Source organism: Miniopterus schreibersii (assembly GCF_964146895.1).
Source record: "Miniopterus schreibersii genome assembly, chromosome: 8".
NCBI lineage: Eukaryota > Metazoa > Chordata > Mammalia > Chiroptera > Miniopteridae > Miniopterus > Miniopterus schreibersii.
Window position 1 is genome coordinate 19,654,869 of NC_138109.1, and position 24,249 is coordinate 19,679,117.

The 24,249-nt window shown below is 51.5% G+C and overlaps 2 protein-coding genes across 3 annotated transcripts; both read left to right on the top strand.

Annotated features, from left to right (window-relative positions):
* Window positions 1-233: 233 nt before the first annotated feature.
* On the top strand, window positions 234-5,240 carry GJB3 (gap junction protein beta 3). The gene is made up of 2 exons (XM_081144385.1): window positions 234-327; window positions 3,579-5,240. The coding sequence occupies exon 2, from the start codon at window positions 3,640-3,642 to the stop codon at window positions 4,450-4,452; it is 813 nt and encodes a 270-aa protein (XP_081000511.1). The 5' UTR covers window positions 234-327; window positions 3,579-3,639; the 3' UTR covers window positions 4,453-5,240.
* A 7,601-nt stretch (window positions 5,241-12,841) lies between these two features.
* Window positions 12,842-15,563, top strand: GJA4 (gap junction protein alpha 4). 2 transcript variants are annotated; one of them, XM_081145158.1, is made up of 3 exons: window positions 12,842-12,935; window positions 13,709-13,789; window positions 14,016-15,563. In XM_081145158.1, exon 3 carries the CDS (start codon window positions 14,033-14,035, stop codon window positions 15,029-15,031), a length of 999 nt encoding a protein of 332 aa, XP_081001284.1. In that variant the 5' UTR covers window positions 12,842-12,935; window positions 13,709-13,789; window positions 14,016-14,032; the 3' UTR covers window positions 15,032-15,563. The 2 variants fall into 2 exon arrangements, with proteins under 2 accessions (XP_081001284.1, XP_081001285.1); XM_081145159.1 differs by lacking the exon at window positions 13,709-13,789 and having other exon boundaries at window positions 12,848-12,935; window positions 14,016-15,557.
* The last annotated feature ends 8,686 nt before the right edge of the window (window positions 15,564-24,249 follow it).

Sequence of the window (24,249 nt, forward strand, 5' to 3'; positions counted from 1 at the left end):
ACGCCCCTGATCTCATTGGAGCCTTTGCAACAGCCCTGCCCGTGGCCACCGATGCCCTGATCCGCACGCGAAAAGCCGAGGCTCGGGCGAGCGAGAAACCCGCGCTCGGGCGAAGGTTGCGCGGGAACGCGCGGCGGCCCGGGGGCTCGCGCTCGACCCCCGGCGGCGGGGCGGGGTCCCGGGCTCCTCCCCCGACCCCTCCCCCCTCCCGCCGCCCCCGGGCGCGAGCGCCTCGCGGCGACTGCAGAGCCCCCGGCTCCGCGCGCCCCCGCCTCCGCGGCGACCTAGAGGACGCGGGGACCGGCCCCGCGCTGGCCGCCGCTGCGGGTAAGTGCCGGGTGCGGGGGGGACGCCGAGCGCCGCGCGGAGACCGCGGGCGGCGGGCTGCGGCGGGGTCCCGCCCGTCCCGCCGCGCTGAGGATCGCGAGGGTTCGCGGGGTGACGACGGAGGGACCTCCGCACCCCAGCCTCTCCACCGCCTTCTCTCCCCTCGACTCTGGGCGGGAGCCGGGGCTCCGGCTGCTGGAGGGTCGCCAGACACCCCCCGCCCACGTCCGAAAGCCCCCAAACTGCCTGACGTGGCTGAGAAAGTGAGGGGGGGGGAGGGAGGGTTTGAGATTTTGTTGGGAATCCGCGACGGCGAAGTTGTCCGCGGGTCCTCGGCCGCGCGGGGCGGGTGCCCGCATCGTCCGCGCGCCCCGGACTCGCTGTCGTCCTGTCCCGCGGGTGGGAAGAGGCCGGCCGAGTGGGGACAGCGTCTGGGCGCTGCCCGGCCCAGGAGCTGGGGAAAAGCGGGTGCTGGGAGCTGTTATTGGGGGACTGCGGGCAGTGGGGAACCAGAACCGGCTCCACCAGTCCCGAGCCTGGGCTTGGAGGGAAATTCTTTGCTGGTGAGTCGCGTCCCTGGGGTGTGTCAGGCGGGACTGGACAGACAGGACCAGAGGACGGGAGGTGGGCGCCCTGGAGGGGGCTGCACGCGTGCGGGCTGCCTCGGGAGGGGGGTCTAGGGAAAGCACGTGTCGGGACCCCTCTCCCCCCAGGGCTGGCGGACAGGGCTGCAGCCTCCCCCTCGGTTTTCCTAACTTCCACCAGGTGAGTGGCAGGCTGGGGAGGAATTGGTCTCTTGACTCCGACAACAGCTGGAGAAAGGAGGACTTATTTCCCTTTAGAGGCAAAAACGGGGAGTCAAGGAGATTAGGGAATTTCTAGAAGTCAACAGCTAGTAAGTGGACGAGTTGAGGCTTGAATCCAGATGTGACTCTAGACCTCATGCACATTCCACTGTCCCTCCCCAAAGGCCAGGTCTTAGAAGGAGCAGAGAAGGGGCGCAGAGGAGGGTGTGCAGGGATGGGGGCTTCCGCAGTGCCCCCGTCCTGTCTGAGATGCCCAGAGAACAGGCATCTGGAGGGCCAAGGTGCTGAGGAGGAACTTCGCCTTCTCTCCAGTGAGGAGAAGTCTTCCCCCAAGCTACCCTGTCCACACTGCCCCTTAGGGCTCCTGCCTACAACTCCCAGCCCCTCCCTCCAAGCTGCCTCAGTAAGAATTCAGCATTCGTTTTATATTCATTCAACATGTATTCAGTACCTACTATGTGCCAAGCGCTAGATACTAATAAAGCAGTTAGCAAGACAAGAGTGGACATTCCAATAGGGGAGACAGACAATAAATTAAAACAAATAAACTAAAAAATACTTTAATTTCAAATGGTGATTAAATGCTATAAAGAAAATAAAGAGGACAGGAGCAGAGTGAGTGGGAGGAAATGGGCTTAGAAGCAGCAGACTCAGGGGAGGCCTCTAAGGCAGTGATTTTAACCAGTGTGTTGTGGCAGGCACACTGGTGTGCCCCAAGAATTTTTTAAATATGCAATACCTGACTATTTTGTCAGGGGCACTGACCTCTTTTCCCTTATATTGTCACATTTAAAAAATGACAGCAGCCCACACAACAGTAGCTGTCCAGTGTGAATGAATCGAAATTATACCTATTTTTTTGTCAGATTGGCAAAAATATTTTTGGGGGGGTGCCACAGAATTTTAGTAATTAGTTTCTGTGCCATGAGATGAAAAAGGTTGAAAATCACTGCTCTGAGGAGATGTTTGAGCAGAGGCCTCCTTGATGAGAAGGATCCAGCCACAAGAGGTTCTGGAGGAAAAGCATTCCAGGCAGCAGGAAAATTACAAAGCCCCCAAGATCCCCAGGGTGGCCAGAGCAGAGAGAGGCAGGGCAAGAGTGTGGGAGAGAAGGGTGAGAATGTAGAATCTGGGGCAATTCTAAGTGTAACGAGAAGCTAGTAGAGAGTTTTAAACAAGGGAGTGACAATCCAATTTAATGCACTCGAGGGGTGCAGAACCAGACACTGAAAGGCCAGTGAGGAAGCCGTGGCAATATGCCAGCAAGAGTTGATGGTGGCTTGGACCAGGGTGGTGGCAGTAGAGGGGTGAAAAGCGGCCGTGCAAGGGGTGGACCAACAGGCAACATGTATGCTCAGAGTCACACACCCAGCTCCAGGAGCACTGAACATGTGCACGCAGACCACATACACACGTGGAGAGCCTCATGCTTTCACGCCCATGGCAACCCTCAGACACTAGGCAGACCCACCCATCCACACCCTCTGAGTCACTCCAGGACTGAGCGCAAGATGTGTGAGCTGGAGGCCTGAACAAAACATGTTTCCCCACATCCAGCATGGCCGGGGTGATCTGGAGCCTGAACAAAGCCCTGGCAGCCAGCATGGCTGCGGTGGCTGGGGCTTCCCCAGGGCCTGGCACAGGGAACAGGGAGTTTTATCTAGACGGTCTGTGGATCTGGTATCCCCCAGAGCCAGACCACTTCCCCACTTCACACACGCTCTCAATATGAATTGGTCTCCCAACTTCACCACCTACTGGCTGTGAGACCTTAAGAGAGGTTATCTCCCCTCTCCCAGCCTCAGTTTCCTGTCTGTAGAATAATACTCAACCCCAGCCTCACAGAATGGTAGCAAGGCACCAACGAGGTTAAGTTGCAAGAAGCTGGTCTGGGGCAGGCATCCGGGAGAGAAGGGGAGAGAAGGTGATGGACAGCACAGCCCTGGCATCCACAGTCCAGCCTTGAACCCAGCTCTGGTTTTAAATGAGTGACTTGATCTCTAGATTTCACGAGTGGCCAGCATTTATTGAGCACTTACTATGTATTAAGTGCTTTGCAGCTCTTATCTTCATCTGTAAATGAGGAGCATAATAGTATCTACCTCATGAGGTCATTGTAAGGATTCAGTGAAATTCTGTACATAAAGTGTTTAGTTCTGTGCTTGGCTCATAGTAAATGCTCAATAAATGGTCCCTGATATTATCAGCAAGTGCACATTCCCTTCCTCCCGGTGTACTAGCTCTGTGACTTTGGGCAGGTTACTTACCCTCTCTGCCTATTTCTTATCTGTAGCTTAGGCAGCATAATATTCCTGATCTCATAAGGTCTATGCGGTGATCAAATGATTCCATCACATAGAGCTCAGAACAGTGCCTCATACATAGTAAAAGCTCAATAAATGTCACCTATTCATTAACATACGGTGTTTCCTATTATTCCATCAGGTGTGCACGGCCCCCGGCGCCCCTACCAGGCCCCAGGCCCCCGGCCCCACCCCCAGGCACCATGGACTGGAAGACGCTCCAGGGCCTCCTGAGCGGGGTCAACAAGTACTCGACGGCGTTCGGGCGCATCTGGCTGTCGGTGGTGTTCGTCTTCCGCGTGCTGGTGTACGTGGTGGCAGCCGAGCGCGTGTGGGGGGACGAGCAAAAGGACTTCGACTGCAACACCAAGCAGCCAGGCTGCACCAACGTCTGCTACGACAACTTCTTCCCCATCTCCAACATCCGCCTCTGGGCCCTGCAGCTCATCTTTGTCACCTGCCCCTCGCTGCTGGTCATCCTGCACGTGGCCTACCGCGAGGAGCGGGAGCGGCGGCACCGCCAGAAGCACGGCGACCAGTGCCCCAAGCTGTACGACGACGCGGGCAAGAAGCACGGTGGCCTGTGGTGGACCTACCTGCTGAGCCTCATCTTCAAGCTCATCATCGAGTTCGTCTTCCTCTACGTGCTGCACACGCTCTGGTACGGCTTCGGCATGCCACGCCTTGTGCAGTGCTCCAACGTGGCCCCCTGCCCCAACACCGTGGACTGCTACATCGCCCGGCCCACCGAGAAGAAGGTCTTCACCTACTTCATGGTGGGCGCCTCTGCCGTCTGCATCGTGCTCACCATCAGCGAGATCTGCTACCTCGTCTCCCACAGGATCCTGAAAGGCGTACGCAGGAAAAGGTCCCCTGACAGCCGCAACCCCAGGTCCTCAGCCAGCCGGGCCTCCACCTGCCGCTGCCACCATAAGCTGGTGGATACGGGAGAGTTTGACCAAGACTCCCACAGTGACAAGCCACATGCTTCAGCACCCACCCTGACCCCCATCTGACCGTGGGCTGGGGAGCGATACCCGGTCTGCCAGTGGGGACAGGTAGGGAGGTATCGCACGGGTGGAGGGGTCCTCCAGGGGCTGGGTGCCCCTACTTTGAATTCAGCAAGCTATCCAATTTCATTTTGGGCAGATACTTTTTGAGTGCTGGGCACTGGGCTGAATACTTGGGTATAGGTCACAATGCAGGCCCAGTGTCAGCCCTCGGGGGAGAGCGACACTGAAACAAGCAAATTGACTGTGCAAGGGGATGCTTAGGGCGCTCATAGCAGGGCTTCTACCTAACCCAGGAGGGTGTGAGCAGGCAAGGCTTTCCTAAGAAAGTAATGTTCAAGAGAGGTGAGAAGTGCTTCCAAGCAGAGAGAAGGGCAGGCGCAGAGGCCTGGAGGCCACAAGAAGAGAGATGCTTGCCCTGGGTTGGATGCACCAGACCAAAAAGAATTTCCCTTCCCTTGGGAGAAGCGCCCAGATTCCTGCAGTGCAGAGGAAGAAATCTCACAGCAGCAGGAGGTCTGGAGCCTGAGAATGGGCTTGGGAAGAGGAGGAGGCGGCTCTGGTGACACCAACCTCTCCTTGAGACACCCAAGGATCCTCTGAGTCACCACTGCCCTCAGGGAAGGTCCCCCTCTCCCAGACTCCACTCTCTCAGCCTCAGGAAGCTTTGCTCCCATCTTCCTCCTTGCAAATGAGCTCAGTCTTGTGCCAGCCTTTCAGACCCTGCTCCCTGGGACTCTGGGTGGATGTCCTGATAGGCAGTTTCCTTGAAATCAATAAACGCTGTGTTTTATACAGGTTGGCTCCGACCTCTGTCCTCCTACACTCCACCCACAAGACCCTGAGGGCAGGGAAGGTAGTCCTCTGAAGGAGGGAGAGCTCCAAGGCTGGGGTGAAGGTAGGGTGTGGGCTGAAGTGAGGCTGGGCTGGGATTGACAGGTGGGAGCTGGGATGGAATCTACTGTGATTAGAGACGTGGCCACAGGAGGGCGCTATGCTCCCGCTACAACGGTTCTAGCGGTTTAGAGGGAGACTGTCCTGAGCACACACAATCACTGCCCTCTCATTACACACAAATCAGTCCCTCCTCCTCTGTCACCCGGGCACTGCCATCCACAACCGCATCCCCGCCCTGTGTACACAAAATCCCTGTTAGTCATACTCTCACTCATATATGCTCACAACAGGCCAGGTGTCTCCTCTACGGGCATGTAGTCCCAGCCTCACCCAAGTGTTATTCAGCTCTTTTTATTTTTCCTGGGCATTTTTCCCACACCAAGCCCCTGGCAGGGTATTGAGACTGTATAGGGAGTAAGAGCTGAGCCCAGATTGCTCAGAGCTTGGGGGAGACGGAAACACACTCCCTCATTAACAGCCCTCTGGGTGGCTCACAGCCCCACTCCCAGGATTGTGTGATGTCCTGAAATTTAGGGAACACCAATATCCAAGGCCAGACCAGAATGGGAAGCAAAAGAGCTACAAAGGCTATAATGACCTAGAGGAACATTTGGTGACTATTAAAGCCAAGGCCAGGAGGCAGTAAGCCAAGAGCCAATGCAGGCGGGGAGAGGTCGGGTCACCTTGTAGACAGAACAGGCTGTGGTTCACCTTTGCTCTCCAGTGTGGCCATTAGTGAGATGGATACTCCAGCCAAGTGTAAGGCCCCAAGGCTGGGCTAACACCCACCCTCAGGTCTGAGTCATAGCTTAACCACTTCATGATCACAGCTTCACCACGCTACACCTTGGCAAGCTTTCAGAACCTCAGTCTTCTCACCAATACAATGGGAACCGTATCGACCAGGGTCCTGGCAAGAAACAGATAGCACATTCAAATGAAATAATTTTAAAGAGTTTCCTGGAAGGGCTGTTTTAAAAGGTATGGGCATGGTTAAGGGAACCCACAAAGGGTAACTGCAGTATCCTGGGGCTGGTACCAGGGTAACAATGGACAGGGTTGCCACACAGGTGCTGTGGGATGCATCCAGCCACAGCAACCAAATAAATACCCCAATTTCACTCTCCCAACTCCTGCTCACCTGCCGGTGGCTCCCTGCCGGTTGACCCAACCCAACCAGAAGCCAGAGCAAGGAGGTGGTCAGCCTCCCAGGGCCCAGAGCAGGGTGGAGAAGGGAGAATACGGATCAGACGGGCGAGGGAGGGTGTTCATCCCAGCACTCAGGACAGTGCCTAGGATTGTTGCAGAGACAAAAGGAGATGCTGCAGGTAAAACATTAGTACAGAGCTAACATGTGGAGTAAACACCCAAGCACAACCGTGCTTACGAAAGTCTCTGCCTGCTGCCCAGGCCATGTGGTGCCCCAGCCTCAGCTTGGACTGGACAGTTGCAAAGGTCTCAGGGAGAGGTGATCTCTACCTACTTGCGGCCATGCAGTCCAGAATCTTCCAGGATATTCTGGCTGCCTGGCCAAGGGTGGCTTAGAGATCAGAGCAATCAGAGAACATCATTGGCTATCCCAGAATGGACTGAGCTTCCAGCCTGACCCTGCTTCTCCAGGCTGTAGGCCAGGACCATGGGTGAGGGACATTCCAGCCCTGGACATCCTGCCTTTGGCCTGAGAGCTATTTTGAGCATCACAGCTTACTGTTCTCATCCAGTATGTGTTGGGCTAATGTTCATCACCCAGGGTCCCCAGTGCACGTCACTGTCACCACAAGGTAGCTCTCATGTCCCCTTGGCCTTCTTTACTCAGGGCATACTCCTCTATTTCCTTCTCCCCTACTGCAGGAGAGTTCACTTGCAAGCTCCCTTCAAAGGTTCATGAACCTTTGAAATGAATCTAACAGATTTCAGTTTCATATACACAGCCACAAGTCCACATCTACTGCCTGATGTAACAGCCACCCTGCAGCCCTAGGCAAACGTTATTTTGTATTCATCACCCTGGTCCACATCCCATTATGGACTGAATGTTTGCATTCCCCCAAAATGTATATGTTGAAATCCTGACCCCCAATGTGATGATATTAGGAGGCAGGCAGCACCTTTGGGAAGTGATTAGGTCATGAGGGTGGAGCTCTCATGAATGGGATTAGTGCCCTAATAAGAAGAGACATGAGAAGGATGTTCTTTTTCTCTCCACCACGTGAGGACCGGTTGAGAAGATGGCCCTGTGTAAACCAGGAAAAGGGCAGTCACCAAGAACCCAACCGTGCAGGCACCCTGATCTCAGACCTCCAGCCTCCAGAATGGTGAGAAATCCATTGCTGTTGCTTGAGCCCCCGAGTCTGTAGTATTCTATTACAGGAGCCTGAGCTGACAAGGCACCCCCATCATTCTTCACTTGGATTACTGCAACAATCTCCCTCCCGCCTGCCCCTGACCCAGGGAAGCAGACGCTGAAGAAGAGTTAAGAGTGCAAAGGGTGTTCTGGAAAGTAATACTGTGAATGGCAAGGGGAGGAAGTAGACTGAGCAACAAGACCTATGGCAGGGAGCTCTGTATCCAGAGACGAAGATTGTCCATTAGAGGAGCCTGCACTGGGTGGCAATGGTTGGGCTCACTCATTGCCTGGGGCTGCCCCAAGCAGAACTTGGCCACCTGGACAGCTGCAGCAGACCCGAAAGTGTTAACAGCTGACCAGGCTCCGCACAGCTGGGCAGCAAGTCCTATATTACAGGGGGGCATTCACTGAGCATCACCCACCCCCATAGTCTATTCCCAGCACAGCAGCCAGGCGATCCTGTCAAAACCCAGGTCAGGCTATGTCACTCCTCTGCCCCAAACCTCCAAAGGCCGCTCACACAGGCCTAAGGAGCCTGCGAGCTCTGCCTCAGCTCACATCTCCTCTGCTCCCTTTCTGAACTCATCCCTTCTCTTTGCTCACCTCACTCCAGCCACACTGACCTCCTTGCAGTTCCCCAAGCAGGAAACACCAGGCACCCTCCTGCCTCAGGGACTTTGCACTGTGGGTTCCGTTAGCTAGGAATGCTCTTTCCCCCAGAGGGCCCCTGGGCTCCCTCCCCCCAAACATCAGCCCTCAGCCCCTTCATGAGAAGTCTTCTCCCTTCTACTCAAAATTGAAACTGCCACCCCCTGCGCCCTCAGTCTTCTCTTCCTACTCTACTTTCCACACAGCATTCATCACCATCTAACAGGTTCTGCATTTCATTTTGTCTGTCTCTCCAGCTAGAATCTAAAATCCACTAGGACAGGGATTTTTGTTCCCTGGTTGCTCTCCAGTGTCTGGGACAGTAGCACAGCACCAGGGGCAATAAATATTTGTTGAATTAATAAATTCACATATGGGCCTGGTGCCCTGCTACGTGCTGGTGGAGATGTAAACAAGACCCTGCCTGCCCTCCAGGGGCTCACAGTCTAATGGGGGAGGGGTAAAGACACATCAGCAATGCACGGAGGCTGGAGGAGGGAAGTCAGGAGTTGTGCATGGGGAATAGAGTTTTAATTTTGCAAGATGAAAATGTTCTGGAGATCTGTTGCATTACAATGTGAACATACTAGCGCTACTAAATGGTACACTTGAAAATGGTTAAGATGGTGAATATTATTTTGTGTTTTTTAACACAACTAATTTTATTTTTTTTTTTAATTTTAATGCATCCAGGGGCAGTATCTGAGCCCCTGAGAGTACAAAAGAACACCTAACCCAGTGGAGGACAGCCAGGGGACCTCTGGGGGAAGGCGACACAGAGCAAACGCCTGAACAGCCTGTAGGGTTCAGAATGTGAGGGTGCTCTAGGCACAGGGAACAGCATGGACACAGCAAGAGTGCACAGAGAACCACAGCAAAGTCTGGTTGGATCATGAAGTGAAAGGGAAGAGGCTGGAGAAGTGGCCAAGGCCAGGAGGCAATGGGGAGCCACAGAAGGGTTTAAGCAGGGCAGTGCTCTGGTCAGGGAAGGGTAGAGGCTGGGAGACCATCTGGGAGGCCAATGAGATGATGGCCGGAACAGGGCCAGGGCAGTGGGAGTGGAGGGAGGGGTGGGGTTCTAAGGATGTTTTCCAGGTGGAATGGCCAGGTTATGGGAATTACTGTCTTGGCTGATCCACTTTTCCCTGGGAAGGGGCCAGGTCACTCAAACCCTGACCTCCAGAGCGCCCGAAGAAGCAGTAGAGCAGGGCGAGGGCAGCCTTGACATCTCCTGTTCCTCCTCCTTCCCAGCAGATGAATCCAAAAGGTCTTGGGAGAGCCTGGGCCTAGCCCCAGGAGAGGAGCTCTGGGAGCAGAGACTACTGTGGGGTGTGATGAGAAAATCGGCCTCCTGGGGCCTCTGTTCTCACGACCTCAGGGGTCAGAACCAAGTGGGCTCAGTTGTCAGCTTTGGGAATCCAGAAGACGCAGCTCAGTCTGATCCTGATGTTCTGAGGTCTGAGCCGAGCCCACCCCGCTTGCTGCCCCCGAAGTCCTGCTAACGCTGAAGACAGGATGCTCAGGGACTCTGGGGCACTAGGATTCCAAGGACTAAATCCTACCGGTGGAGAAACAGGGACCTTTCTGCCACCAGCCCCAGGCCTCTGTCCCCCCCATCACCACCACCCCCACCCCACCCCTGCCTTTCTGCTCTGTAGATGTAAGAAACATCCAAACACTGAGTCAAACAAAGGATATGCCTGGAAGCAAGATCTCAACAGACTCCAAGATAAATGCTTCCAAGAAATGACAGTGCGCAGTTTCTTGTATGCATTTGGAATTAAGGATGGAACCTAAGAAAGATTATGTAAAGGTGGGAGAAAACCAGGCTAGGCAGGACGGGATTACAGGATAGTTAATGAGACCGTGTGCTCTCCTGAGGGTGGTAACTGAAAGGCTAAGGTCAGTGGTGCGCCAGCGGGCTACATCGCCATCTCAGACAGTGAATAAAGAAAAATTAAATTTATTAAAAAGAGGAGTATCCAAAGTGAAGGGCTACATAGCACTGAGCCAAAGGGTACTGGGTCCATGATGGCAGCAAAGATATACTTGGGACAGTGAGCAAGGAAGGGCATAGAAGAGGCAACAGGAGAGCCCAGGCTGGGCTGCTCTGGCTCCCTGAGAAGTCAGAGAGAGAAGGGGCCTTGGAGACAGGACCAGGGGATAAGCCCAGGATGAGCTGCCGCTGCCCATTGCTCCCCTGGTTGCAAATCTCCTGGTGGCCCCTCAAAGGGAAGAAGAGGAAAGGAGATAGTGCTGCTGTGCTCCCCTGGTGGGGAGAGCGAGCTGCTGGGTCCTTTGTCCCAAGTGTATTCATCTCTCTCTTGCAGGTGGAAATCTTCAGGGAGGTCTCAGGGGAGGGTCTCAATAGAATATTCATCAGCTTTCCAGGTGTGCTCTTCCAGGAGACCATCAGTCATGGTCTCCACTGATCGGTCGATGACAGGCCGCCCTGGACATGGTGGCCACATTAGTCAATGTGGCTGGTTCTCAGGCAGCCACTATGGCACCACTTGTCTGGTTTTGCTGCTTTTCTGGGCCTGGAGCTAAAATACAACTGAGGCCTAGATGTTACCTTTAGGGAAGAACCCTCTGGGGTTCTAAACCACATGACCAGCCATATGTTAGGGGAGGACAGGTTACCCTGGGGACAAGGCCCTTGTTTTCCCATTTCGCCCCTTGCTAGGCATGGGGGCTTCCTGCCCTGGTGAGTCTCCATGCCAGGTTTCTATACCTGGCTTCTGTACCTGGCCCATCTAACAGTCACCCTTTGGAAAGAGGGGTCTAAAAAGAGGCATTTCAAAGAGGCATTAACTTCAATTCACAGAAACAGTGGAAAGGGCTTACTTAAGGCAAAGATAAACCTTTAACTAAAGAAGTCGGGGTGGTGACTACTCACCATGTCCTGCCCAGTTAGGAATTTATGATCAAATCACCCTGTGAGGTTACTTTCCATAGAACCCCCCTTTTTTTGTCCACAGCTCCCACCAAGAGCAGCCCACAGACCCCTTTCGTCAGTGACATGTTTTTAATCACCACTCACTTGAAAACTGGTACTGTATACAGTACCTATTATGCTACATGCTTTGACTAGATTTCTATCAACCCTACACAGTATTATTACTATCCCCACTCCGCAGAGGAAGACACTGAGGCACCAGGGTTTATGCAACTTGCCTAAGGGCAAGGGGTCAACAGCAAAGTCTCAACTTTAGCTCTACTGCTTCCACCCACAAAGGCCAGCACCCTGCGCATGGTGGCCAAGGTCTTAGGACCTGGCAGTCCCAGGTCCTTGGGCCTTTGCTCTTTCTGTTCCTTCTGCCTAGAATACTCTTCCCCCACCCCAATCTGGCTAATGCAGTCTCCTCCAGGAAATATTCCTAACCAAGGCCCCTGGAAGCCACCCTGTCCTCAGGAGAACTTTGTACATTTACCATTTCACTGTTACCCGAGAGTTGATATTCTCCATTCCCACCTCCTGTTCCAGCAAGTGAGAGCTGGTGGCAAGAGACCACATCTGGCAGGTTTTCGGCGGGATGGTTGAGAATTCTGCAAGGATACAGGCTCGGTTGAGACCCAAGCTCCACCACAGATTCTAGGGAGGGCACTGTGGTTCCCCATGTCCTAATGAGCCTTTATCGCCAGGTCCTGGCCCAGTGTGGCTGCCTAACAAAAGCGTGGTCTCCCTTCTTCTCATAAGGACAACAGGCCCCCAGAGTCAAGGAGAGACCCTTCCCTGGAGGCCCTGTTACGTAAAACTTCCCAGGCTCGGAGACTGAAGAGGGTTACAACTCCAGCGTTAACTACATCAAGAGTTTATTAAGGGACCCCACATTACATTCAAAGAGGCGCAAAGACGATGTGCCATCCCCCACACCTCATGGCAGGTGCTATCAAGTGTCACATAGGACAGGTAGGGGTGGATCGGGGTGCTGGGCCGTGACCGGCCCCAGAGAAAGAGAAAATCCCTCACACCTGCGCTGGGACAGGGCACCAGCCTGCTCCTGGAACCAGAAGGCCAGGAGCACAGGGGAGGGGTCCTCCGCCTCTGAGGGGGTTTGGGAGGCGCAGCCCCCCTTGTGGTGGCCTCTAGCATCTAGCCACAGGATCTGGCATCAGCCCCGTCTTAGGACAGTCTCCCCCACACTGCCCCCTCCACAGCCCCTCGGGCCACTTGCGGGGATCAGCAAATTCTTGCGCCAATCCTTTAAAACACACACACAGCAGACAACCTGCCCTGAAACACTTCGCTTTGGAGAACGGTTGCATCGCCAAAGAAACTGCGGCTGGGAGAGGTAAGGCCTGGAAGAGCGGTAGGTGGTGGAGGAGAGCGCCCCTTCTTCAGCCCCCAGCCCCGGCCCCAGCCCCGGCGCCCCCTCCGCTTTCCCCTCCCCAGAGCCCGCGGAGTCCGCGCCGCCGGCCGGCCCGGCGCTGGGCGTCCCGCTGCCCCGGGGCCGCGCTTCCTGCCCCCGCCCCACCCCGCCCCTCTGCGCTATTTAAGGCGCCCCAGCCGCAGGCGCGGTCCCAGCAGGGCTCCCCCGGCGCCGCTCGGGCCACCGCGTCCCCACCGCCACCTGGGCCGCCTGGCAGGCAGGCGGTGAGTTGTGCTTGGGGGTGGGGATCCGGGGAACCACCTGCCACCTTAGGGGAGTTGGGGGTTCTGAGGGGAGTAAGGGGGTGGGGGGTGCAAACCACCCCAGCCGAACCCACCCAGTCTGCCTGTGGCCAGGCTTTGAGCTAAGCAAGGTTCCTACCTTCCTTCTTCGTATCCTTACAACCCCAGGAGGCAGGAGTATTTTATTCTTTCCGTTTCTCAAGAGTGGAGACTGAGGTGCTCAGAGGTCCTCACTAAACAAGGTCCCAGTTTGTAGGAGGGAGTCAGGATTGGAACCCAGGTCTGGTTCCAGAGCCTGGCTCCTAACAGCTTTGCTGCTCCTTCCCCTACCTCCCCTGCCCCAAGATGTTCTGGGAACTTTGTGGCCTGTGTGTCCACCCTGCTATGACAATTCGAGTCTAGAATTTGGGAGCAAGAGCTTGGGGGGAGAAGGGGTTGGAGGGGCAGGAGGGATGGAGAAAGGGGGCAGGATTGAGCGTCCATACTTAAGTACAGATGACTCTTGCTGGCAGGTGGAGCTAACGCAGGATGCTGCCTTCAGGGTCTAACACCCCTTCTACCACAGACTCAAAGGTCAGAATGAGATCTGAGGAAAGGAGTAGGGACCCGAGGCTTCCGGCACCCTGAGAAGCTGAAGATAGCACCACCACCCCCTTCCACTGTCTGGGGACAGCCTGTCCTGGACCAGAAGGGAGGAGGGGCATGGCACAGCTGTATGACCTTGGATATGTTCCTCAAATTCTCTGTTCCCATAGGCTCAGGAGCCTCCACTTGACCTGAATCTTTCTTGGGCTGCGGTCATCCTGGGATTCCGGCTGGGAACAAGAGGGGCACAGGTGTGTGACTAGATGGGACCCTTGCCAGAGCTTAGCAGCCATCATCCTAAGATCTGCTTTTAGTCCTGACCACCCTGCTGGGTGTGAGCCCCCAGTTCAGTCCCTTCCCCGCCTTGAGCCTCAGGTTCCCTGGAGGTAAAAAGGGCATGGCCCGCCTCGCTGCAGGCTTGCCGCTGGACCAGCTGAGAAGGATGCCGTGCTGACAGTGTTTTCTGTCTCCCTGCAGACGGAGGCCCGGGAGCCATGGGCGACTGGGGCTTCCTCGAAAAGCTGCTGGACCAGGTCCAGGAGCACTCAACCGTGGTGGGTAAGATCTGGCTGACGGTGCTCTTCATCTTCCGCATCCTCATTCTGGGCCTGGCCGGGGAGTCGGTGTGGGGTGACGAGCAGTCGGATTTCCAGTGCAACACAGCGCAGCCGGGCTGCACCAACGTCTGCTACGACAAGGCCTTCCCCATCTCCCACATCCGCTACTGGGTGCTGCAGTTCCTCTTCGTGAGCACGCCCACCCTGATCTACTTGGGCCATGTCATTTACCTGTCTCGGCGCGAGGAGCGGCTGCGGCAGAAGGAGGGGGAGCTGCGAGCCCTGCCGCACAAGGACCCGTGCGTGGAACGGGCGCTGGCCGCCGTGGAGCGTCAGATGGCCAAGATCTCGGTGGCGGAGGATGGTCGCGTGCGGATACGAGGGGCGCTGATGGGCACCTATGTGACCAGCGTGATCTGCAAGAGTGTGCTAGAGGCAGGCTTCCTGTATGGCCAGTGGCGTCTCTATGGCTGGACCATGCAGCCGGTGTTTGTGTGCCAGCGGCCGCCCTGCCCCCACCTCGTGGACTGCTTTGTCTCTCGCCCCACGGAGAAGACGATCTTCATCATCTTCATGCAGGTGGTTGGACTCATCTCCCTGCTGCTCAACCTGCTGGAGCTGGTGCACCTGCTGTGCCGCTACCTCATGCGGGGACTCAAGGCCCGGCAGGGCCAGAGTGCCCCTCCAGCTCAGGGGACCACCTCGGAGCCTTTCGCTGATCAGGTCTTCTACCTCCCCATGGGCAAGGAGCCCTCATCCGAGCCATGCCCCACCTACAGCGGGCTCTCATCCAGTGAGCAGAACTGGGCCAACCTGACTACGGAGGAGAGGCTGGCTTCTTCTAGACCCCCCCTCTTCCTGGACCCATACCCCCAGAGTAGTCAGAAATCCTCCAGTAGCCCCTACAGCAGTGCTTCTAAGAAGCAGTATTTGTAGGAACCTGGGGCTTATGTCACCCAACAGCGGGCCTGGGAAGTCTGACTGCCTTGGGTGCCCCCTCCTTGAAGGCTCTGCAGAGACAACTAGGGCTGGGGGAAGCAGGTGCTTGCTGGCCATAGGGCCTCACTATAGGTTGTTCTTGGACACCTGGGGCCTTCCTGGTCACCAGAGGACACCCTGGTTTCCCCTCCAGAACCTGGCTTTGCCCCAGGTACAGATCGAGCCAGCTTGGGACGCTCTTGGCCAAAGGCGTAGGCACTCTGGCCTTTTTCACTTTGTTCAGAGGGACCCGAAGCCAAGTTACTTCACCCCCACAGTCATGGAAGATTCTCGTCCACCCAGGTTGTGCTCACACCCTGTCCTTGTAGGAAGAGCCTGGTCGAGGCTGCTGGGTCAGCCTTGATTATATGCAGAGCCTGTGAGCCTGTGGGGGATCTGGCCCTGTCAAGGAGACTGATGTCTTGTTCTCATCACTCCTTCCTAATTCCACTGTTTATGCTTCTAAAATAAACCAGACTTGATCACCAGCTAGGTGTGTATATTGATGCTGTCGTGATGCACATCGGGGTGGGAGTTGACTGCTGCAGTTGCTTTCCCCAGGCTTTCTTTTCCTTTCCGTCCTGCAGAATCTGTGTTTGGCCTCTGCAACCCCAACTCCAGCTAGCACCTTCCACCCTCAAACTCATACATCCTGCCTCTCAGCAGCCCTGAGTCTTAAACATTCTGTCTTTTGAAATGCCTCAGGCACCATTCTCTTTTCATGCCCTGCCCCAGCCCCCTCAAACTGTCCAAAGCAGTGTCTGTCCCCAGCCTGCCCCATGGCCATCCAGTACCCCAGCCACTCCGCCCCATGCCATGTGTTTTCTTACTGGACACACTCTGCTCTTGAAGCCTGCCTGCCAGCTGAGTCCTTTGCCATCCAGCTCAAATGGGCCCTGTACCCCATCCCACCTCATCCTAGGCACCTTGGTGTTCCGGGAGGCAGGTTTAGGTCACTTGCCCCCTCCTACCTTGGCCCGTTCTGCATACCAGAAGAAGCAACTCCAGGGCCTGAGTCATATCTCCCCCGCCATGCACCTAAAACTCACTCAGTAAGAACAGAACAGACAATGGCCAGTACAGAGTGGTGGAAAAACTGAATCTTGCCTCTGAGTCACAAAGGTTGCAGGAAGAAATGAACAATTGAACTGGATTTTGATCAGTGAATAGGATTTCTCTGGGGAAGAGAAGACACTGAGTATTCAGGCAGTGAAAAGAGTTTGTGCAAAGGCATGGAGGAGGGGAAGGGTCAGGCAGTTGCGGGAGGTGCTTAGGGCCTGATGAGCCCTCTAGGAAATGGGGGAATAGCTGAGGATGAGCTCAGTGTTGGTAGAGTTGACCTTCCATGTGAAAGGTGACCCAGGTAGAGGGAGAACCCAGGAAGTGGCCCTTGGAGGCAAGCCAGTCATTCTCCCCCATCCAGGGAGGCCCGGGGCTGGGTTTGGAGGAGGGAATGGGGTCCATCTCACATGGCCACATGGTTCCCCTTGAGAGCCTTTACAGCAGGTTGGCAACTTGGCCCCTCGCCCATCAAGACAGGTCTCCAAAATACCAGCTCTGTATCTCTCACCCAAGAACTCATTCACTCACTACTTAACCATCAAGTCCAAATGCTCAGCCTGATAAATTACCAGCCCTCTTACTCTCCCAGCTTTGGTCCCCATTTTCCTCTCTCAATCCCTGAGATTCAATAGACCAGCCTTCTCCTGGCTCCCCACTTTCCGGTATGTTCCCACCCTGCTCCTTTGCCAACGTGGAGTACCTCTTCCCACGCACTTCCAAACATCATCAGTCCTTTAAACACTACCGTACCCCGGAAAAGGCAGAGCCTGGATGCAGAAGAAAGAGCAAGAGAAGCTGTGACATCAAAGGGTCTTCAATTGAAATGATGTCTCTAACAGGTACAAAGCCATGTGGTCTTAAATCAATCATTTCACTTCTCTGAGTGTCCATTTTCTCATCTATAAACTTTAGATAACATCGCCTGCCTCACAATAAAAATAAGAGAAAGTATATGAGTATATGCTTGGCTCCTAGAACTCATGCAATAAAATTCAGCTCACCCTCTCCAGCAAGGCCATCATAGGCTCTTTCTCCAGGAAGCCCTCCCTGATTTCTCCAGCCAGTCTCCAGTGATGATATCTACCTCTCAGGAAATCTGGACCACGGCTTAGTATGAATCTATTTCATCTCCCCAGTGAGTCTCTAAGAAGCGCCAGGGAGACATTTTTATTCCCCATGGGCGTGCCCTGAATTCACTTTCACTATGATAAGGGACTGAGTTAGAGACCTAGAAGCATCTTCCGCCTCTCTGTCTCATCGCCACACATTATCCCTGTGCACATATCCCTGTACATTTAACTTGTAGAGACCCTATTTCCAAATAAGGTCATTCTGAAGTACTGGTGGTTGAGACTTCAGCATACCTTTCTGGGGGTAGACAATTCAACCTGTACCACCCTACCAGCCCCACCTCACCTCCAAGCACTTGTTGGGGGAGGCCAAGGAGAACGTTAAGTATATTAGACTCAGGCATCTGCCTGGCGATGTGGCCTGGCTGGAACACAGCAGGTTCACATTTCACTTCTCGCTTCACCTCCTTTGTCCCCCCACCAGCCTATCCCTCACACCACTAAGATCTAAGTTGGGTACAAGCAGCTCTCAGTCACAGGAAGAGCCACAGGAGCTTGACTCCTGGTGTCCTTCCTTCACAGTCACTTGACTGTGATCCTTTCCTCTCTCTGGGCCTCATTTTCCCCACTGTGACATAAAAGGGTTGGACTGGATGAGAAACACGGCATGGAGCAACTTGTCACTGATCATTGATCTGAAGCTCCCAGGTGATGTGCTATTTTTCATGAATCAGAACAGATTCAAGATTAGTTCTATAATAGGATAAATCCCAGTCACTTGAATTCACATTGCCTTACTGAGTAAGAAAAAAGGGATGGGGTTATGTGGAGTGCACTGGGAATTGTGCATAACCCCACGTCATGTCATCTGGGACCCATGGGAGCATGGGAACATCACGGGCTGTGCATAAACAAAGTTGACAGCAGTTGGGCTGCGATGTCAAAACTTCTTCCCCATTGAACACGCTGGTTCACTGCCCACCGGGTTGCTGACCTCGTGGTTCTCACAGTGACCTCCAGGGCCTTGACTAGGGGTCCCTCATTTCCTTTTCACACTAAACTCAGCATGACTACTGATATTTGTGGGAAGAGGAATCCATCACAGGACTGTTGGAACTTCTGTCTCCACCTTCCAGCTTCTCCCACTAGCCCTGGCTCTGACCTCAAGGGCCACATGGGGCTCAACTGTTCTGCTCTTTTCATACAAGCACTGCAGCCACGTGGAGACAGCCACATGGAGACGACAGTCACATGGAGACAGCCACCAGGCCCGTCCTGGGCCTGCTCTTCTCCTACTCCTCCAGCTGACTCTATGGACTATCTTTTAGAATGTTCCATATGCACTTGAAAAGAATGTATATTCTGCTGTTTGGGGATGAAATGGACTGTAAATATCATTAAATCCATCAGATCCAGTGTGTTGTTTAAGGTCGCTGTTGCCTTGTTGATTTTTTGTCCAGAAGATCTATCCATTGATGACAGTAGAGTGTTCAAATCCCCTACTGTAACTGTATTGCTGTCAATCTCCCCCTTATTGTCCACCAAGATTTTATTTATATATTTAGGTGCTCCTATGTTGGATGCATATATGTTTACAAGGGTTATAACCTCTTGTTGGATCAATCCCCTTAGTATTATGTAGCGACCTTCTTTGTCTCTTTTATGGCCTTTGTTTGAATTCTATTTTGTCAGATATAAGTATTGCTACATCAGCTTTCTTTTTTCTTCATTTCCATTTGCATGGAATATTTTTTCCATCCTTTCACTTTCAGTCTGTGTGTATCTTTTGTTCTGAGGTGGGTCTCTTGTAGACAGCATATATTTGGGTCATGTTTTCTTAACCATTCAGCTACCCTATGTCTTTGGATTTGAGCATTTAATCCATTTACATTTTAAAACTTCTACCTTTATTAATGCAACCTAGGATTACATTTACTTTTCTATTTTCTTCTCTTTTGCATATATATAGAAGTTTTTATTCAGATTATAAAGGTAATGCATGATCATTGTAGACAGGGATAACAACTGTTAATGTTCAGAATTAATTCCTTCCAGCCTCCTCCATGCATATTTTTAAATAAAATCTGAGTCAAGGCGTACCTTTAATTTCATATTTTGCTTTTTTCATTTTACATTAAATTATAAGCCTTTCCCCCATGTCATCAAGTATCTTTGGAAACACCACTTAATGGCTTTATCATATAGCTTTATCATTATCTACTTAAACATGATCCTGATATTGAATTTCTAGATTGTTTGCAACTAACTTTTCTCTGTTATAAAATGTACTGTGGTGCAGATGCCTGTACATAAATGTTTTCCAAATTGCCTATTTCCTTAAAAGACAGACATTCCAAGAAGTAAAATTACTGGGTCAAAAGGTATGAAATTTTAAATTTAAAAAGTTAGGGGCTTTTTTCTGATTGTGAAAGTAATTTATTGTGGATGGATTCAGAAATACACAGTAAATTACAAGAAGCGAAGGCACCAACTACCTCTGAGAGTGGGAGAGAAAGGGGAGGTGAGAACAGAAGAGCTGACTGGTAACAGCCCATGGGTCCCCTCCTCCATTCTGAGCAGCTAGGTGACCACCCTTCCCCCACCCTGTGGAGGGCTGGAAGCTTCTGCTCTGGGAAACACAGTGCGCAGTAGAGGGTGGGCATAGAATACAGGGATTAAGTGGAAATTCACATACAGAATGGTCTCACCCATATTGAATGGTCTCGGCCTTCTCCCCACAATTGGCCCCCGGAATGCTGGTTGATTGTTAAGGCTATAAAAAGAGGATCTCATCTAGACTGCCAATTGTGGAAGGCTGCCTGGAGGAGGTGAGCTTCAGCACCTGAAAGGTGAGAAGGAATGATCGGGGATAGAGATGGGAAGAGCATCCCAGCAGAGGGAACAGCATTCTCTAAGGCTTTGAAGAAAAAAGGGGCTCAGTATATCATTGCTCAGGATTATTTTTTATATGAACTATAAGATGCTTTCCAGAGAAAATTGCTTATGTATTCAATAGCATTGTATGAAAGTGCCCATTTCAAGGCACCCATAATAGCATTATTAAAAGTTTTAAACATCTTTGCTTATTAATTATTAAGCTGGCAAAAAAAATATGGTATCACCTTTCAATGCATAAGCATTGATTATTAGTGAGGCTAGCATTGTAACCTACACTTCCTCAGCACTTGTGTTTCTTCTGTATGTTTTTTGCCCATTTTTCTCTCATAATCATATCGATAAATGCAGAAAAAGCATTTGACAAAATCCAACATCCAGTCATGATAAAAACTCTCAGTAAACTCAGAATAGAGGGGAATTTCCTCAACTTGATAAAGAATATCTGTACACACACACACACACAAACAATAGCTAACACCAGACTTAATGGTGAGAAAGTAGATTTCCCACTAAGATTAGGGACAAGGCAAGGATGTCCCCTCTCAGTATTCCTTTGTTTTACTCAAAAGAGTTGAAAATTAAGGCCTCATAAAAAACATGCACACAAATGTTTATAGCAGCTTTATACATCATTTCCAAAACTTGGAGACAATTGAGATGTCCTTCATCAAACGAGTGGGTAAGTAAACTGTGGCATATCTGAAGAATAGAATATTATTCAGCACTAAAAAGAATAAAGCTATAAAGCCATGAAAGGCACGGAGGCGTCTCAAATGCATATTACTCAGTAAAAGAAGCCAACCTAAAAAGGCTACACACTAACTACATAAAAGGAATCCAATTATATGACATTCTGGAAAAGGCAAAATTATAGAGACAGTTTTAAAAAAATCAATGGTTGCCAGAGGTTAGGGAGGAGAGAGGAATGAAGAGGCGGAGCACAGATGATTTTAGGCAATGAAACTATTTTCTATGATACTATAATGGTGGATACATGTCCTTATATATTCTTGTCAAAACCCATAGAATGTGCAACACCAAGAATGAACCCTAATGTAAATTACAGACCTGGGTGATGATGATGTAAAATCAATGTAGGTTCATTGATTATAACAAACAGGCCACTCTGGTGTTGGATATTGATAGTGGGAGAGGCTGGAGGGGGGGTCGGGAAGGGGCGGGGGGAATTTGGGAACTCTCTGTACTTGCTGCTCAATTTTGCTGTGAACTTAAAACTGCTGTAAAAAATAAAGTCTATTTAAAAAGAAAAGTAAAAAGGATGGGAAAAAATATACCATGCAAATACAGATAGATGACTGGCCATATTTCTGTCAGACGAGATATCCTTTCAAACAGGGAATCTGACCAGGGATAAGAGGGTCAGCTCACAATGCAAAGGCGCCAATTCCAGGAGACAGAGGAATCCTAAATGGGCATGCATGCACCTAGTAACAGAGCCTCAAAACACATGAAGCAAAAGCTGAGAGAACTATCAAAAACAAGACAACAGGCTAAAATGGAGTCACTTATGCTGATATACATCACCACACCAAGACTTAATTACAGTTTCAGCTCTCCCAGGAATTGCCTGATCAGCACTACTTAAGTAATGGACCTGAGAGACCCCTGCCATCCCCTCAAGGAACGTAACCAGCAATAACCAACCCATTTTGGGCCTAGAACCACTTCTTTGTTCCCACTCCCTTTTTCCTATAAAAGTCTTCCTTTTTGTCCAGCTCTTCCAAGCTCCTTTCTGACGGCTAGATTGGATGCTGCCCAATTCATGAATCGTTACATAACGCCAATAAGGTCTTTAAAATCTACTCTGTTGAATTCTGGGTGTGGTGTTTTGTTTTTAAAACAAGGGAGAGATAGATAAATCTATAATTATAGCTGAAGATTTCAATCGCCCTCTTTCAGCAACTGATAGAACAAACCAACCAAAAAATTAGTAAGAACATAAAAGCCTTTGACAACATTAGCAAGCAATTTGACCCAATTAACATTTATATAACTCTCCTCCTATGAAGAACAGAATACACATTCTTTTTTAAGTGCACAGGGAACATCATCAAGATAGATCATATGTTGGACCATAAAACCAATCTCAATAAATTTCAAAGGATTGAAACCATACAAAATATGTTATTTGACCACAATGGAATTGAACTTGAAATCAACAATGGAAAGATACTCATTAAAAAGAAGAGAAATTCTTGGGTTGGGTAAAGATTTGTGAACTTAGGGTTAGGTAAAGATTTCTTAGATAGAACACAAGAAGCACAAGCCATAAAGGAAAAAATTAATAAATGGGACTTCATCAAAAGTAGCAACTGAAATACATGAAAAGATGCTTAATAATACTAGTAATTAAGGAAATGCAAATTACGACCATAATGAAATACCACTACAAAAACCACTAGAAAGGCGAAAGTGAAAAAGACTGATCATACCAACAACAGGACAAATCTCAAGAACATGCTAAATAAAAAAACAAAACAGACATAGAAGACAATATCATACATGATTCCATTTATATGACATTCTAGAAAAGAAAAACTTCAGTGAGGGAGGGCAGATTGAAGGTTGACAGTTCCCTGAGCTGTAAAGTGGGGAGTCACCTCCACAAGTAGCTTCCTCACAGGGTTGTTGCAAGAATTAAATGAGCACAGTATCTTGCACATGGAGAGCGTTCATTCATTGTTAGCTATATTTTTTAAATCATTGATATATTTGTGGCAGAGCCTGCTAGGGCTCACTCATATCGTCTTGTCTTCTTCCAGGACACACTGTAGACCCTGCCTCTAGCTTCCTTGCATCTAGGTAGGACCATGCAACCAGTTCTCACACAGAGTGTAAATGAAAGTGATAGGAGTTACCTCCGGATAGGCAGTTAAAAGCAGGTTGCCTTCTCCATGCTCTCTGTTTGCTGGAGGGCGGAGAGAATCCAGTGCAGGACTATGAGACGCTGGGAGATGATGGAACCACAGTATGGAAGGGGCCTGGTAAGCAAAAAATAAATCTTTGTTGTATTAAGCCATAAAGAGTTGGGTGAGTTCTTATTGTTGGTATTGTGGTTACAGCATTAGCCTACCTGACTAATCCAATATACATATACAGGGAGAGGCAGAAGTACATTTACAGTTGTGAGTTGTGAGTAGGAGAAACATAAGCGTTTATTCTTGTATTGTTATTTATTAATTTTTGTATTATTTTCCATACGAACAACTGTAAAGTTACTTTTTCCCCACCCTGTATATGTATGCACCATATATATGTAGACCTATGTACAATATTGCTCTGAACACTCTGAAGTACTGAGTACTTCCTACCCTGAAGTAAGGTTCAGAGAGGTTAAGTAACCTGTTGAAAATCACACAGCCACCAGGCAACAGGGCTAGAAATTAAACCTACCCATATGTTTGATTTTTCATTGATTTAGTCAACAAATTATTTCTGCCAGCTGCTCTGTAGCAGGCCCTGTGCTGGACCCGAAGACACAAAGATGCAGGGAGACAAAGTCCTCACGGTGTTTCGGGTGCTTCGGGAAACAGACTCAGGACTCACTGGCTACAGCCCCAGGCAGAATGCAGCCTGTGCAATGCCGGTCCTTCTCTGGGCCCCTCCCCCAGCTCTGCTACCTCCCAGAGCTGCGGAACCCCAGCAACAGCCCAGGGACGTTTCCTGAAGCCTCTGTTTTCCTTGGCCCCAAGGTGGGAGACAGTGGGCCCAACAAGGTGGAAAACAAGACTGGCTGGGGGAGGAGAGGGGCGAGCAGACCTCCCAGCAACCTGTCCCTGTCACTGGTGGGAGCCGGGAACAAAGGAGGCTGCCCTTCCACCCACCTACCCCCAGCCTATCCAGGCCATTGTTCCCTTGTTGTGACAGGGGGTTCGGCTCACTCGGGTACAGACCGGGGGCTTCCTCCCCAGCCGGCCCTGCTTGGACAGCTGGAGGAAACAGGCGGGCCGGGGACCAGCTCTCCACTCCAACAACAACAGGCTGCCTGCCCGCTGGCGGCCTTGCTGGGGGGCCGGCCTGGAGCCAGAGAGGCCACCCCACTCCACCCCACCACTGGCAAAACATGTTTTCTTGTTTTCTGAGGGGGAGGTGGGAGCCCATACCCATCCTGAGCAAACATGGAAG